The sequence below is a fragment of the Thunnus thynnus genome, chromosome 14, assembly GCF_963924715.1.
Source record: "Thunnus thynnus chromosome 14, fThuThy2.1, whole genome shotgun sequence".
Classification (NCBI taxonomy): Eukaryota; Metazoa; Chordata; class Actinopteri; order Scombriformes; family Scombridae; genus Thunnus; species Thunnus thynnus.
This window is the reverse complement of record NC_089530.1, coordinates 20,000,443-20,017,180: the sequence shown is the minus strand read 5'-3', so window position 1 is coordinate 20,017,180 and position 16,738 is coordinate 20,000,443. Positions and strand designations below refer to the sequence as shown.

Below are 16,738 nucleotides of genomic sequence, written 5' to 3'. Positions count from 1 at the left end.
TCATTAATGTGTCAATTTACTTAGAACTGTGAATATATCAAAACTGCAGGAAGCCTAGAAATATCATATTATTTGTTATTTGTTGTGTAACAAAGGCTTCCATAGTGGAAAGTGCTGTATGCTCTAAAACAGATTATTCTATCTCTGATTTGTTTTAAGGATTTGTCAACCAGGAAACCAAACAAAGGTAAATTCGGGATGATATTGTGGGTCAATAAAGAAGATCTGCCCTTCAGTACAGTCACAGCTTTGTTATCTCTCTAACACAATGTCATTCCCTCCTTTGGGTCTTCAGAGTAACCTCGCTCACCCTGCCACTTATTACTTTCCACAGAGAGTTAAGAGCGCCATCTTGCACCTCTTAGACTTTTCTTTTGCTCAATCCATCTGGAGTGCAATGACTGTGTTCCCTGTAGGTCTATTGAAATGTTCACATTCCTTTTCATCCATGCTCTGGACAGATGGCAAAAACATGTGGTGTGTGCACTCACAGTTCTCTATAATTCACATGAAACAGGGTTAAATATCGGGTAATGGCAGTTTAAGTATTCATTAGAATAGTTAAACAATGAAGAGGTTGGAGTGCTTTCCTGTAATAATCCTTTCCACAACTCGTCAACTGTGGTATGACCTCATGAATCCAGAGCTACTAAGTTGCCTTTCACCTGGACTTTACCCTCAGCTTCTGACTGAGTGACCTTGAGCCAAGTGAACTTTACTTGTGTAATGTGTTACCACTGAGAGTCTCAACCTGTCGTGAACTGAATGCCTGGAGTGGCAGCTAGTATTGCTTCCATGGATCTTCTGCTGTGGAAGGATTTGACTTGACTTCACCCAGAGGACCTATGAAATCCACTCTCACACAGCGACAAGAGGCAGCAGACATGATTCCTGACAGGTTGCACTGTAGTTGAAGGGAGACAGTTGAGCTGATGGCAGCTCTGAAATTCAATAAAGAGGGAAGATGATTGAACCAGAAATAATTTGTGTTTTGCATCACACTACTGTACTCTATCATTACCTTTGTGTTTTGCAAGTGTCAATGCCAGGTTGCTGCTTACTTTACTGTCATTCTTCAGTGTTGTTGTTATAATACATAAAGAAACTGGTTCTTTGTGTCCCCACCAAAAGGCAGCCATAACATTGTCATGCAAAAGAAAAAAACATCTCACCAGTTGTCCCTGTGCTGTCCATTCTCTCTCCAAACAAGGACACAAGCTTTTATTCCCTACTGTGAATTGTTTTTCCACCATCCAACCTTCCAGAACAAGACTAATAGACAACTGCTTTCATGTCACTGCTTCTTTCACTAGGGTGCACCATGTGGGATATTTGTTAGAGCCCTAAACGCAAATATTTGTTTTCTTTGTGGAATTTACATTTGCACACAGTTGTGTGTTGCACAGTACTGAGAATAATAACAAAATACAAGAATGCATTTATTGAAAATTGCTTGCCTTTTTCCCCAAACAGGTGTCCAACCTCTACCTGTATGACAGTGTGTTGATGCTGGCCAACGCCTTCTACAGGAAACTGGAGGACAGGAAGTGGCACAGCATGGCAAGCCTCAACTGCATGAGGAAGTCCACTAAGCCATGGAATGGAGGATGGTCCATGTTGGATACCATCCAAAAGGTATAATCTATTTGTTGCCATTCCTTATATTTGCTGTTTTGTAAGAAAAGATAATTTCACCAATATTCTTTGACAGTAAATAATGTAACTAGTCATGTACAAACACTATACTGTATCTAGAGTTGTTGAGGTGTCAATTTAGACTAGAGAAGAAAAATATAAAGTATAAATATGTTGTATACACTTATAACTCTCCTTATAAAAGTCCATTGAACTACTGTGATGCCTGCTGGAGACTCACATCAGATTTAAATTCAGTTGTTGTTTTTTTTAAATATCCTCAAGGAAGCTGATTATTAAATGTGATCTCCAGGTTTGGTCTCAGGATGGATTTGTGGCAGATTCTGGGCTTTGATTGCTTCATGCTTGTCAAACCCTCTGGGCTCTCACTGAAATAAGGCCACGTATACTGGAAGGTGGCTTGATTTCATCCATTTCAATATGATAATAGAACTTTTCATTGTTGCTAAGTCAACGCTGGTTTAATCTAAAGTGTGACATAAGATGACTGAGCGAGGCATGAAGAGACAACAAAGCAGTGGTGCTCCTATCAGATTGTTGTGTTGGTATAATTCAAACCAAATTGTAAACTACCTTAAATTGATTTGATTCCTTTTACAGTACATACTTATTTCAAAAAGGCATCAGAATTTTCCATAACAAGTGATTTTACCTCAACTACAAAACACCATTAGTCTGAACTGAATTAAATTCTCCTTGATAACCTCATAACTACAAGCCTGGTCAAATGACTAAATACACTAAAGGCTTTTGAGTTATATTTTAAAGGCAGGTGAGCAACAATTAAAACTTCCCCTTGATGATTATATTCTGTAAAATGCCACCAAACCTAATTAAACTTTTTTCCCCAAACTAACTCTTCTCAAAGAAAACAGGTATGCTTTACGCATAATCATTACAGAAAAGTTAATTAAATCAATGCAAACATTTAATTTCAATTACCTGTGGTATAACCTATTAATGCCTGAAGGCTGGGTTTTTTTGCCTACACCTCCAGAATAGAAACACCAACAGGAATACAATAAAACATCACCATCACTTCTACTGCTTTGTTATGACATCTCACACAGTAACTATTTTCTGCTTGCTGTTGCCACAGGGACGGATCAGTGGCCTGACAGGACTGATGGACTTCCGCGCTGAAGGCTCTAATTCTCATGTGCAATTTGAGATTCTTGGAACCAGCTACAGTGAGACGTTTGGGAAAGATGTGAAACGGGTCAGTCCAGAATATTCTGTATATATTTTATCTACTTGTCTTTTAAGGACACCTCATGGGACACTTACTAACACATCCTGATGTTTGAGATTAATTGTCATAGTGTGGCAAGTAGATTAAAATAAAAAGAAAATAGTGAATTCTGTTTTATCCATGTCTAGCTCAGAGATTCAGTAATAGTGGATTATTTTTTTCTTCTTTCAGTGTGTCAGAAATAACTATGTAGCTGTGCTATTTGTTGGCATTACTGTATCCCACGGCAGGGTGCTCCACCTTTCTCATTTCACAAAGTTAAGCAACTGTGCCATGTCTTAGTTATAAATCTATTAGACTACAGTACAGAGCTTCTTTATAGAAGTCCATTTAAGAAGTTTTTTTTTTTTTTTTTTTTTTTGGATAGATGCAAATTTGCACAGACTTACATAACTGTCCATTCTGTAGGTGTTGAGTGAACAGCGGGTATTGTGAAACCACACATTGTCTCGTTGTGACTACTTACTGTGTGAGGGGAGAAATACAACTTGAATTAAACCATTTCTCATTTTCTCAGGGCCCCCCTGTGAATCTCTTTAAGTTTAGGTACTCTGTTAAAACTGCTGTCCTGCAGGTTTTTGTTCCTCTCTAATAGTTCATTCTCTACATTGGTGTCAGGTAGATACAGTACATACCAGATGTGGCTCATTTACTACCAGGGAAGAGCAAAGATCTGCAAGACACCTGTCCTCAAGGATCAGAACCAAGTACCACTTTTGCTAGAATTCCTGGGGGTTAATGGACCATTGTCCTGAAGCGCCTGAAAGGAACAAATACTGTACAGAGGGCTTCCAACTGTCTATTGTTTACCCATTTGCTATTTGAATTGGGGTTTCATAGACCATTGGTTCTCAATCTGCTATTTTTCTTCTGTTTGTTTGTTTGTTTGTTTGTTTGTTTTTTCTGGGATGTCGAATGAATGCAATTAACTTGCTGGTAGGATAGAGAACCAGCTGTACTCTGATCCCTGAGAACCACAGTCATAGGGCTTAACATTTGTCAGTGAGGTTTAAGTATGAGGATGCCCTCTACTGGAGCTCCTGAATTAATCAGATCAGTCTGCTATAATCTTCCATTTCAGCACATCAACCATCTTGGCTGTCATGAACTGAAAGTGAGTTAAAACATAAAATGTTACTGTGCTGTTAACAGTTGCTGCAAAAACAAGAAAAAAACATACTAGTTCTACTTTGACTATTGTCAGAGTATGTTTGATCTGTTGTTGTTAGATGAGCACAGACCTTTGCATGTTTTGCTAACAAGAAGGGTATGTGACTGACTGTGAAGTCGATGAAACTTTTTTGAGTCTCTTTTGTTTTGAGTGTTTTAGAGCACAAGTGAGAGATTGAGAGTGTTATTTGTGCACTCTTCTCTTAGATGTAATTTGTTTGTCGCTTTGGATGTCCTGATTCAGTCAGGGGCTTCTTGCAGAATGAAGAGGAATTGAGTTTCTTGGCAATCTATGTAGAGCAGGACTGACCAGAAGCGGTAATGAAGATTTAATCACCACTCAGCCTAACTGAAATCATGAAGCCAATTCATCATAACGTGGCCATTAGCATTAGCTAGGAAGAGACGCACGACACGCAGTGCCATGTGTTGACACACACACAAAAAGAGGAATATTCAGGCACATTAATGTGCACCAGCTGAGTCACACATTTATACACAGCATGACACACACTAACATGTATTGTACACATTGTTTTGGATCTCAGATACTAAGAGCATGCAGCCAGGAAAACAGAGAACAGAGGCCAGAGAGCACACTAGCATGTGGTCCCTTGTATCTCAAAATCATTAGAGGCAGAAGGGGACAGCAAGGCCAGATAACGGGATGCCAAATGCATTCAGTGTTGTTGTTCATTACCTGGCATGTCTATCTGTGTGTCTGCCCACTACTTGGCAGAACCATTTACTGAGAGAAAACAGATACAAATTCATGTATCTTTCCTCTCTGTTCCTCTAATAATAGGTTGCCCATATATACATTCAGCATTTTCCTTGCCCTGTGTTGTATAAAACTGGTGCCTGCCATCAAGAAAAGCCATACCATTACATGGTTTCCTCAGCAATGGAATGTCATGTTCCTGTGTGTTTTTTCGAGTGGAGTGTAACAGTGATTGCATGTTGTACTCTACCCCCAACCCACAACCCCCTATAAGAGCCATCCTCATTTTGTCCCTTTTCTCTTCTCTCTTTTATCTTTTTCTCTCATCTCATGTCCAATCCTCCCCATCCTCTCCTCTTCTCCCCACTCACTTCTTCCATGACCCTTCCTCCCCATTTTTCAGCCTTGGTTTCCTCCCTCTCCATCATCGTTTATCTGCATTCAGTCCATTTTCTCCCCAGCCTGATGGCTCTTAGATGAGGCGTCTCTCTGGTTAGAAACTGTAATGAAGACTGAAATACTATTTCCTGGATGGATACTGTGAGTTTTCTCCACCATCCAGTGCTGCTGCAGAGTGATCGATGCCGTTGTTGTTGTTTTGGTTTCCCAGTTTGCTCTTATTGATGTGTCAGCTCGTCTCTAAGCAGATATTGCTAATGACTTCCAGCTTACACCAAGCTCTTCATAGAGAAAAGTCAATTCATTTGAATGTAATTGTTCCTCCTAGCCAAGCGTCTTGCATGCATCATGCAGGACTTATCTCTCAAATGTGTCCACAGTAACAATGCCAGCATTGTTACTGTGGTCTTATTTACTATCACATTTTTAGTAACATTTGTTCTGTTTTATAGAAAAAAATTATCATGACAATGCATGTCTATTCAATGGTGTGCACAGTTGCCAAATTCTCCTCATTCAATTTTATGCTCGTCAAAATACTTTTTTCATTAAAGTATAATATGTAAAATACCATTCACATGCTATATGAGGGCATTTCTAACCTAACCTGCACTGAAAATAATATATTACATGGCTGCCTGAGACATTGGCCTTAGACTCTGCTTCAGTAGCTTTGCATGATTCACTTATTTATCTTATACTAGCCCTTTATGCAGCCCCTCAGTTCAGCCTCTGTCTCTAACAGGCAGTCTTAGCTATTGTCTCTTTAAGGCCCCCCTCCAGAGGAGCCTGCACTGTTCTGATTGGCCAGCTTCCAGAGGCCTGCTGAGGGGCAGCCATATCAAAGTCGTGTTAAGTTACTCAACATTTCCTGCTTTTGCTGCTTCATATGAAAAGCTTTTAAATGACCAAATAATGGGAGATTTTTATTGTGAAAAATCTATAGGAAATGCACCGTGTTCCTCACCGAATTAGCAGAGCTTCATTAGCGGCGCTATTCTCCAATAAAAACGCGCTCTGCATGACTACACCCAAAACAGAGAAAAAATGCCATAATAATTTATTGGAGCGGAGCAGTGAACTCCACCACTAACAAATGAGAGCAGCTGATTAACACACACTTGTGGGTGCACTGTTCCTGGAGCAGATGATGATATTAAGAAATCTGTCACAAACTGACATCAGCTCTTTTCAAAAGAAGAAAAAAACATTGGAAACCTAATATTCAAAGCCTGTCTGAAACCTAAGCTTTTTGCTCATGGGGATTACATTTACATATGTTTACCTCATTATTTGAAACTGTGGCCTTGTTTTATATGAACACCGACACTGTAACATTATATATATGACAGAAAATGAGGAAAAGCATAATAGGTCCCCTTTAATTCAAAGTGAATCTAGGATTTTTGTTGCTCAATACATGCAACTATCCCGATCTCCCCAGTAGCCAAAATGGCTTTGCCATCAGTGGCCTAAATCTGGCACACATTGTTGCCAGCTTCTTACCAACACACCGAAATTAGCACAAATCGATTCAATATTGGGTTCCAACACTGGCCCCAAGCTAGCTGAAGTGCTGCTAACTGGAACGGATTCTCAGCCTAAATCAAATCAAGTCCACAATCCCAAAACCTAACCAAATCTGGCAGCCATGACCAAGAGCCGGCTCACAATTTGTCCTCCATTGCCAGAAAAGAGTGCTGATATTTGGTTGCATTCAGTTCAACTTTTGTCACTATTATTTGGTGACAGGACAGAATTTTCCTACTATCCATTGTCACCCTCCAACTTGTGATAGTTGATGTATTCTGCAGTGGAAGTGGGGTTCACGTTACTGTAGCTCCATGTGCTCCACTGCATGCAGCATCTGTAAAGCTACAGTCATTCATCCGATGTATTTGTGCTTTGCTCAACCCAATTTCTCACTGGCTCATAAAGTAGAAATGCCATTAAACAGTCCCTGAAGGGCGCTTCTCTCTTGTCAACAATAGGTCAGAAAGGGGGGGTTGTTGATGCAGTGATTAATTTCAAGGCACTGAGGTTTCTAGCTTTTAGAAACTCACTTTCTGGCTCCTTTGTTTTGAAATCTCCGATACCTGCTTGGATTTTCACCTGCAGGAGGATAAAGAATGGTGCTGTGAGCCAGCAACTTGCATTTCACAAGCCAAAACAGCAAACAACAAAGCAATATCATCATTACTGTATTTTACACTTGTAAATGTAGTGTTGGTACATTTCCACTCTTTTATGCAGGATCTGTGCTCACATTAGATAATTACCCATCTCTAAAGTGATAATTAGATTTGTTATATTTAATTCCATCACAAGTCACTGTGAACTGTGCCAGACACCTGTTGATGCTCGATCAACATCATTAAAATTAACAAATTACCTAAAGCTTCTTTGTCCATATCCAACATATTAGCATAAAACACAGTATTAGTCTGATCAAGTTATTTTTCAGAAGATTAATTACAGCAACATTATAATTTTGTGACTTGGAACTGTACACACTACGTCATTGTGTGTGAACTACCTTTTCTCACAAGAGTCTGCATTAACAGTAGAGCATTAAACTGCCGGTACCCACTTGTGGTCGTTTCTACTGCCACACTGGCAAAAGTAAATCCCCTTGAGAGGGCCAAATAATTGGCTGAAAAGTGGATGGTATTACTCCACATCTCATAATGTATCCTCTCTCATGTGCTCCCATCCATCATAAAAAAAAAAAACAGTAGAGAACAAATGTTGCCAACCTTATAGCCATTCAGTTAAATTACTTGCACAGCATCACCTCCATTACCTGCCCTTTGTTGCTCTCACTTCATGAGGTGAAGTAAAAAAAATCACTTTGAATTCATAAGTGGATATGATGAGTTGAAAACAGAATCAGTAATTCACTTTTTTGTGGTAACTTTGGATCCTTCTCGCTATCATATGTTCACTTTTGGGCTGTGAAACTTTATTTATGAAGCATACGCTGTACGCAGTGAGCCAACAGATTTCTTTCTCTATCTCTTGCATGCATTCATTTATAAGCAACATAACAATGTGCGTTGAAACAGAGTGCAAAATAGAAGATAACTCTGCCTGCTTGTACTCTGCACTGATCTAACCACTGATAAATATTCTGTGCCAAGTCTATTCTCCAGGAGAACACACTTTATCTAGGAGCTATATATGGTAGTTGTAAATAAATGCGAGAATGAAGAAAATCAGAGGAAAATGTGATCATTTACAGCTTTCATGGTACAGATTTCTTATTGCCCTGAGTGATTTTCTTTTGACAGAAGAATGAACTCACTTCATGCATTTTTCTTCTCTTCATGTTTCTTGCCCTTCTTGTCTCAGTTTTTTCAGGTTTTTATTCTTTTACACTTGTTGTCTAGCATGGCAGTATAAAGTGAATCCTGCCTCATGTTGCTGTAAGAGGTTATAGTGACAGACTGGCGCCATGCCTGCCCAGCTCATCTCTAGTGTATCAGGACAGATAAGATGCCTCTTGTCTTGACTAATTTAAATGGCCAGCTTATTTTTCACTGTGTGTCTGGTGATAAGAGATAACACCATCGGCTCCATTCCGGCTTCCTCTGGGATAGAAGATGCAAAGTGAAAGATGTAAAATAAACATGCACACAGACGCCAACTGATATTATCGCATGGATGTACTGTACACATGTACGTGCGTATTTCTTAAAGACATGTATAGAGTGTATTTAATAAGAATCTCACAGTTAGGGACACATGCAGAGACACCTTACAAGATATAAGCAGTAAATGAGGCAAGCAGTTAAAATTTTACATTTAAGTTCAACACACACAAGCACGCACAGCCTTGTCAATTCAGCTGGTGAGGCAGACAAAGAATAGTGGGTCGATAAGAAGCTCTGTAGCATGATGGGCTTGTCAATATGTAAGCACCTAGCGGACTAAACTAGCAGGGGAAAAAGAGAAGCAGAATAGCTGCAACTAGCTCAGACGATGGCTCCACATCTATAATGATGCAGTTTAAATGGTTCTATGAAAGGGAACTTTCCATAAGACTTATATATATAATAATATGTATTATATGTAGGACATATAATTACAGTATGTCCTATAACACTAGGACATACTGTAATTGAGATTGTTTTGACGCTATGAATCCAAGGCTTTTTGACTTTCATCCCTTTATCTTTTTCAAATGGTCACTGGCATTTACTCATCCCCATTACAATTGATTATTTTATTTTAAAGGTATAATGAATCATAACCATTAGCTAAATGGCTGTCCTGTTATTGCTGTGACTTTTTTTAAACGGCAGAATGCAAAATTTCATTAGCTCGATTTTTTTCCGTTTTTTTTCCGTGCTGCAGGATAGTTCACAAAGCATATTCAGTATGCTAAGAGGCAGAAGGAAACAACAGAATGTTTTGATCTCACTTAGGTAAACTCATGGTGACTGATTGCTATGCATATTTATAGGAGGACTATCTAAAACTTAAATCCTCAGTTTGCTGACACTTCAAAGAAAGGTGCAGGAAAAAGGCTAGAAAAGCTTTTTTTTAAAAGAAATTTGGCGTCAAGCAACAAAAATCAGTTTTTCTTTCATGTATCATTATGCATATTTTTATATATCCCCTTCAGTAAAAAAAAAAAGGCTTCCTGTTTCACTGTCATGTCCTTGAAAATCTCAAATCGCGTGTTTTACTTATTTGTCAAAGGAAGACACCTGTGTAATTTGTTTAACATTTGAGAGAAGAGTAATTATTCATCCACAAATTACATTTTCAAAGCTGGTTGTCGACAATCACAATGTGTCCAGTCAAGTGTTACTCATTCATATGCAGGCAGTGTGGCTTTCCTGTATGTATTGTTTGTGACCTTCCCAGTGGCGTCTCAGTGTGCAAAGCTCTGAAGTAGAAGTGTTCCTCTTTAGTGTTCTTCAGTTTACAGAGCAGAGATTGTTCACAGTTCTTCACCGAGGATGAAGCTGCTCATGGAGAAAATAGCCCCCTGTGAAGCAAGCGACGCAGAGTGACATTTTGCCTCTGCACACACACACTTGGACACACCCACACACACACACAGCCTGGACAGTCTCATACATCCACATACACAGACAAACAAGTAGACAAGCAATTAGATTTAGGTTGTAAAGTGTTTACCTACAGAATTGCACCGATTACCCACATATGGATCACGATATACTGTCATAGTAAGCAATCTCATTTCATATGTTTCTGATCTAAGTAAACTGCAGAAACAGCTAAGCTTTTAGGTACATAAAGACATGTAAATGAATACTGCAAAACCTTATGTTATGTTTATAATGAACAGCTCCATGAACAACTGATCTCCATATCGTTGACATGCATACGGCGCTTAGATAAAGATAAAGAAGGCACATTTCATGAGTGGCTTCTCATGAAGGATGGGAAGAAAATTGTTTATATTCACCCACACAAGCTTGCGGGTTATAAACATGATTCACTTGGAGTTTGCAGTGAAGCTGTACATAGCGATGCAGTGTAACTCTTGAGACTGAGTATTTGGAGGATCACATGCTCTGCAGATGGTTTGTGATGAACAAAAGATTTCACTCATAATGAAATTTTCTTCTGAAGCCTCTGTCATCGCCTCGCATGCCTCTATTTCATTCACAGATGAAAGCATTTGTTTTTGCCTGGTGCATCTGTAGTAATTATTGTTTTCTACTGGTTGTGTAATCATTTGTAATTTCAAGTTTGCCTTTGTAAATGGTGTCAGTGACAGAGATTTATGTTTGTTCATTTTGTTTTTCTCATCAATCTTGACTGGTAGCCAAGGGGAACAGCAGAAGGATACAAAATAGTGTTTTTTTGATCTCTGGTAACTTTTTTCTCTTAATACTGAATGAAATGTCCAGAGCCATGTTCTGGAGGACTAACAGTCTTTCAGCATTTTATATGAACCTTCCCTCGCTGATGAGAGTGAGTCATATAAGCTGCTTATTAAGATTCAGCAGGATGGAATTGTGCCTAAATGAGACACGAGTGCAGCTTCTCCTCGTCAGAAGTTACCTAGTTTGAACACGAGCTGTGATAACGTAGCATCAGTAACAGAGAATGAGTTCTTCACATGAGCAACTACAACAAAAAAATAAATGAATAAATGTTGGTTATGAAATGTAAATTATATTGAGTGAATTGTATTTAATAGGAATTAGGTAAACTTACTGACAGATGGAAAGTAACAAGTTGTTTCTTTTTTGATGGTGCTTGTAATTAGAAACCACAGTGATCCAAAATGAAAAGCTGGAAGAAAAACAAAGTACACCTATAATTGGACACTTTCAATTGAGTAATTTCACAAAACTAAAAAGTGAAAAGATTACTGATTACTGCTTTAAAAGATGTGTCTCATTGCTGTGGAGTACACACTGTTTTTGTGGGAAAGGTATCTGGATGAGGCTCCTGCCAGGGGGATACGTATGCTTGGGGACTGAGGTGTGCTGTGGCCAGAAAGGCCTGTTGTTTGGCCTTGGGCCACCGTTCTTGTCCTGTCAGCTCAAATCTCAAAGACCCTCCAAATGATGTGTCAGATCCTTGAGAATCCTTGTCCAGCCAGCAGGACTGATTAAAAATTTAACAAACATCACCTCCACAACTTGAGACATACCTCAAAACGTTGACAGCTTGGAAGTCCAGGGATAGTTTAGATTCAAGCACCAGACTCAAACTGAGGAGTAATGTGTCTGAAAATTATATCTGTATGCTTGTTTTTCATTCTGCAATTTTTACATAATCAGCATGATGTCTACTTAAAGTTCTAATTATTTAATATTTTACTTCTGCTCTTTCCCTCTCATCCTCACCATCATCCTCATCACCACCACCTTCAATCTGTATGATTAATGGTAACTATACAGTAGAGTGCTTACCAAGTGTGGAAAAACACTGCAGCATTCAGTAGTAGAGCTTGAATAGAGGGTCCTGATAGCAAGCTAATGGCTGCAGCTTGTTGTCTTGGTAACCAGCTCAGATGTTTACATAGATGTTGGCCACTCAGTGTTGTTTGTCACTACAAATTAAATCGCAAAATGGCAGATAGGATGATTACTTTAGCTATGGCTCACTCACTTTATGTCCCCACTGCACAGGATTCATCGTTTAGTTACATCGGTGATGGATTTATTAAGTGTTTTTTAACCTTTGTCGCTCAGAGACCTGAACTGTGGTTTCCTTATATATCTCATTTCCTTATCTATCTGATTCTTCTTTCTCCCAATCAGCTGGCATCTTGGGACTCCACCCGCGGTTTGAATGGTAGCCTAAAGGAGAATCGGATAGAGAGCGGTATGCAGGGAGTGACGCTGAAGATTGTAACATTACTGGTAAGTTGTGGGAGTACACTGAATGTATTAACACTTGACCTGAGTAGGCAAATAACCGAGTAAGAAAACAGATACCACAGCAAACACATCAACACATTTATGGAGGTTGGTTTTTACACCCACTGATTAAGCAGCAGTTTGTCTCTCTGTGAAGTACACACTTAGAGATAAAACATAAATGAAGTCCTGTCTTTAATAGTAGCCTGTCTCAAAAAAATTGTCCAGTTCTTAACTCAGTTGAGATAAACAAAGTTTTCACTATGTGAGAATTTACGATAAAATACAAAAGTCTCAGTCAAGATTGAATCCTAGGTTCCCTCAGATGGATGAAGAACTAACAAAGGACAACACAGGATCCTGGTTTTGCAAACTGTCACTGGTGTTGTCACTCTTGGAAGAAGGATTTTTAATATCCTTTCCTCCATCCCTGTGAATCTGTAGAACACCCTTAAAATCAACTCTACAATCAGCAGCTTGTCCTCAACTTCTCCAATTCTTGCAGCGTCTTTAAGCGACTTCCTTTCTCCGCTGGATCGCACTCTTCTCCTCCCCTTCTCTCATTTTTTCTTCTTCACACATGATTTACCTGCACCATATTTATTCACATAAGTTCTGCTCAGCTCTCTCTTGGCAGTGTCACTTAATCAAGTCATTTGCCCCTGCCCACTTTAACACTCCCCCTCTCTTCGCTGTCCCTGTTTCCCTGTCTTTTTCAGCTCTCTTTACTCCTCCTTCACCCATTTAATGCTGCCCTGACACTTTCAACCCATAAAGAAGAACCCTGGATGGGAGGCGATAAATTTTAAAATGGCAATTACCACATTGATGAACCATAGCAGTTGCCATAGTGCCATGTGTTACAGGTCAACAGTTGCTGAGGAAACTATTTTATTATGATGAAGTTTGACTTAGATCACCTTAGAAGGTCTTCATAAAAAGGTGTCACCCCAAAGTTCTTAAGATGACTGAATGTGTCCTCGCCTCAGTCGCCAATATGGCCCCGAAGAGATTATGATGCATCTTGATAAATGACATGCTTGTGATTAAGTACACACATATTCTACTCTTTTCCCCAAGTTTGAGGATAAACCTTGGTCTTAGAGACAAAATACGCACACGTTCACATTTCATGGCATTATCATTATGTCAGTAATGTATTCTCCAAAACCTCCTTTGAGCAATTGTACAATATTCATCTGTACAGGAAGAGCCTTTTGTGATGGTGGCCGAAAACATTCTGGGCCAACCCAAGAGATACAAGGGTTTCTCGATTGATGTTTTGGATGCCCTGGCCAAGATCCTGGGCTTCAAGTATGACATCTACCAAGTCGGAGATGGGAAGTATGGCTCAGCACTCCCTAATGGATCCTGGAATGGCATGATTGGAGAACTCATTGGCAAGGTTAGTGGGTTTTTTTTTGGTTTTTTTTTTAAATCTCAGTCAATCAATGTCCAGATGTCAGTCCAAATCCTTTTTCTGGGAGTCAAGCCACATTGGCTTGTTTGGAAATAAAATGGGAGCCCAATTATAACGCTCAGTAAAGTGGAAAAGATCAGAAAAACATTGCACGAGCCAAAAGCATCTATCTGCAAATCAGTTTTCTCCAGTGTGTGACATCACAGATTGACTGATTGCGGTCTGATTTCTGCTTGTTGGAGGGAAAGTTTGAGAACTTGACAAAAGCTGTTATGGATCATAAGGATAATGTGATTTTAAATCCCTTTGATAGAGGTAAAGGTTTGTGTGTTTTTCATTACATTGTAGCAGAAAAATAAAGATTTATATAAGATTTATATACTATATCTGTAAGAGAAACCCCACACTTTGTTGAGATTTTTTATTAAGTCACATGCTCCCCTGCAAGTGTCAACCTACAATCTTCACACTATTGTTTATCAGAGGGAGTTGTGTGATTGAACAATGGCAGAGTGAACATGTGGTGTTGAACACAACAATCCCAATATGATTACTGCCACCAGGTCCAGCATGCTTTCGCTTCAATGACTGTAAGAGACTGATGTTTTTTGTTCAAAAGACCTGTGGGTTGAAATGAGTTATGTTCACTCAGAAAAACCATGTTACATTGATGACAGTATTCTCCCACGAAAAGGCAGGAGAATACAGACTGGAAATAATGCAAACTTGATTTCATGATAAGCAAGAGAACAAACAAAAGCAAAAAGAACAAGGCCTAATAATCTCCCTGGTTATTATCTTCAGAGTCAACTGTACTGGGGAGATGACAGAATACAATAGTTATATAAAGGAAGGCAAAGTTTGGTCTACAATGATGAAAGATCAGTGTCACCAAAATCAAAAGGTTTTCTCCTTGCTCAGAGCATGAAGCTGCACAGAGAAGTTGTTTGAGTAAAGAGTTGGGAGACACACTCACTTAAAATTTTAAAATGTGGACTGATGGTGGTTCTTGAAGAGTGTTAAGCCTCTTTCACACATAGGTCCTGGTAAATTTCAGGCACCGCTAGTGATTTTCACTATTCACACATGCAGCTGCATTCAGGAACATTTCCATCTTGTGCCTTTTCACACATGCCATGGCAATGCCGCAACAGATGGGTCAAGGGAAAATCCAGCAGATGGCGGTAATGCAACACTTATGGATGCCAACCGCCATAAAACTCAACAGAAGAAGAGGGAAAGACTCACGAAACTCAGATCAAACTTTCAAACTAGGCAGCCCTGATCAAATATGAATTGAGATTATGTTACTGCATTGCCTATTTCTTTCCTCAAATGTTTCCAGAAACCTATTTTAGTGTACTTTTTAGCCATAATATGAGAAAATTTGTGACACAGCCACCATGTTGAAAACAGATGAGCCAAAACTTAGCACCACCCAACTCGCAGTACACCAACCACACGTCAAGTCTTGTGATTGATTGGCTTGCTCCACATGAAAGCATCTTTTGTCAGACGGACATAACCCTTTACGTGCTTGTCCCTGAAATGTTACTGCTTTCATTCACAACACAGCCATGCTGGCATTTTCCCTGACATGTTACTAGGTCTTGAGGTGGGGAATTGGTGGTACAGATTTCCCTGACTATCGATCCCTACTCCCATTTCACACATGACCTCATGCAGGAAATGTTCCTGAACATTTCAGGGATAGATTGCCTTTGTAAAAGGGGCTTTAGTAGTGTCATAAAACTAACAGGTTTCCCCTGGTCAGGAATGAAAATATGCACACCAAATTGGTGCAAGACCACTTCCTGGAGGTCAAATGCAAAAAGAAAAATGAACACAAGTGTTAAACATATTATGTTGACTTAAAAGAACGTATGAATCTCCATCCACAGAAAGCTGACTTGGCCATATCAGCCATCACCATCACGCCAGAGCGCGAGAGTGTGGTGGATTTCAGCAAACGCTACTTGGACTATTCAGTGGGAATCCTGATGCGCAAGTCAGAGGAAAAGATAAACATTTTCTCTTTGCTGGCACCATTTGACTTGGCAGTATGGGCGTGTATTGCCGCGGCCATCCCTGTGGTAGGCATCATGATATTCCTGCTCAGACGCATCCAGGCAGTGCGCTGCCACAACAACACAGGAGGCCATCCACCGCCTTCTGTCTCCACCTCGCTTCAGAGCGCCATCTGGATTGTCTATGGTGCTTTTGTACAACAAGGTAGGTGATAGTTTGAGTCTGGCCACCACTACATGCAAGGAAAGCTGTCATCTCCTGTGGAGAGGCAAGGTTAGGCGGGTTTTCATTTCAAACACAAGTCAATTTCTCTTACTAGTTACTAAACCTTCAACCAGAAAAGTACTAACCGATAAAGTGTGTCATTGTTGACTGAACGAAAACCTGCTTGCTTTTGACCTTCAGTGGCACATCTTTGGACACTAAGTACCAGCCATGCAGTTCACAAATGTAACATTAAATGTAAGCAGAATAAAAGGGAAGAAAGACATTTTAAAGGGATTACAGAAAGAAGATTGAAATAAAAACAAATCAAATCAATTAAAATGCATGTGGATGTCGGTAAACAGCAAATGCTGATTCAGTAGTGAGTCAGTTTGAGGCACCACGCCCACCCTTGCATTTTCTAAAGGTGCCTTTGTCAAGGAGAACGTCCCATCTTTAGGTCTGGTGGAGATCCAGGTATGTCCGGTTTGGATAAATGACTACTTCAGCAACTGATGTTAAAGCCTGAACTGCAT

General features: G+C 39.6%; 1 protein-coding gene across 1 annotated transcript in view; it reads left to right on the top strand.

The window, feature by feature from the left end:
• The window catches only part of grid1a (glutamate receptor, ionotropic, delta 1a), a 260,773-nt gene that overhangs the window by 225,184 nt on the left and 18,851 nt on the right, over positions 1-16,738 (top strand). The window contains exons 7-11 of the mRNA XM_067610467.1: positions 1,474-1,635; positions 2,756-2,875; positions 12,452-12,553; positions 13,758-13,955; positions 15,872-16,202. Coding sequence (XP_067466568.1) covers positions 1,474-1,635; positions 2,756-2,875; positions 12,452-12,553; positions 13,758-13,955; positions 15,872-16,202 — 913 coding nt within the window. The remainder of the gene's footprint in view (positions 1-1,473; positions 1,636-2,755; positions 2,876-12,451; positions 12,554-13,757; positions 13,956-15,871; positions 16,203-16,738) is intronic.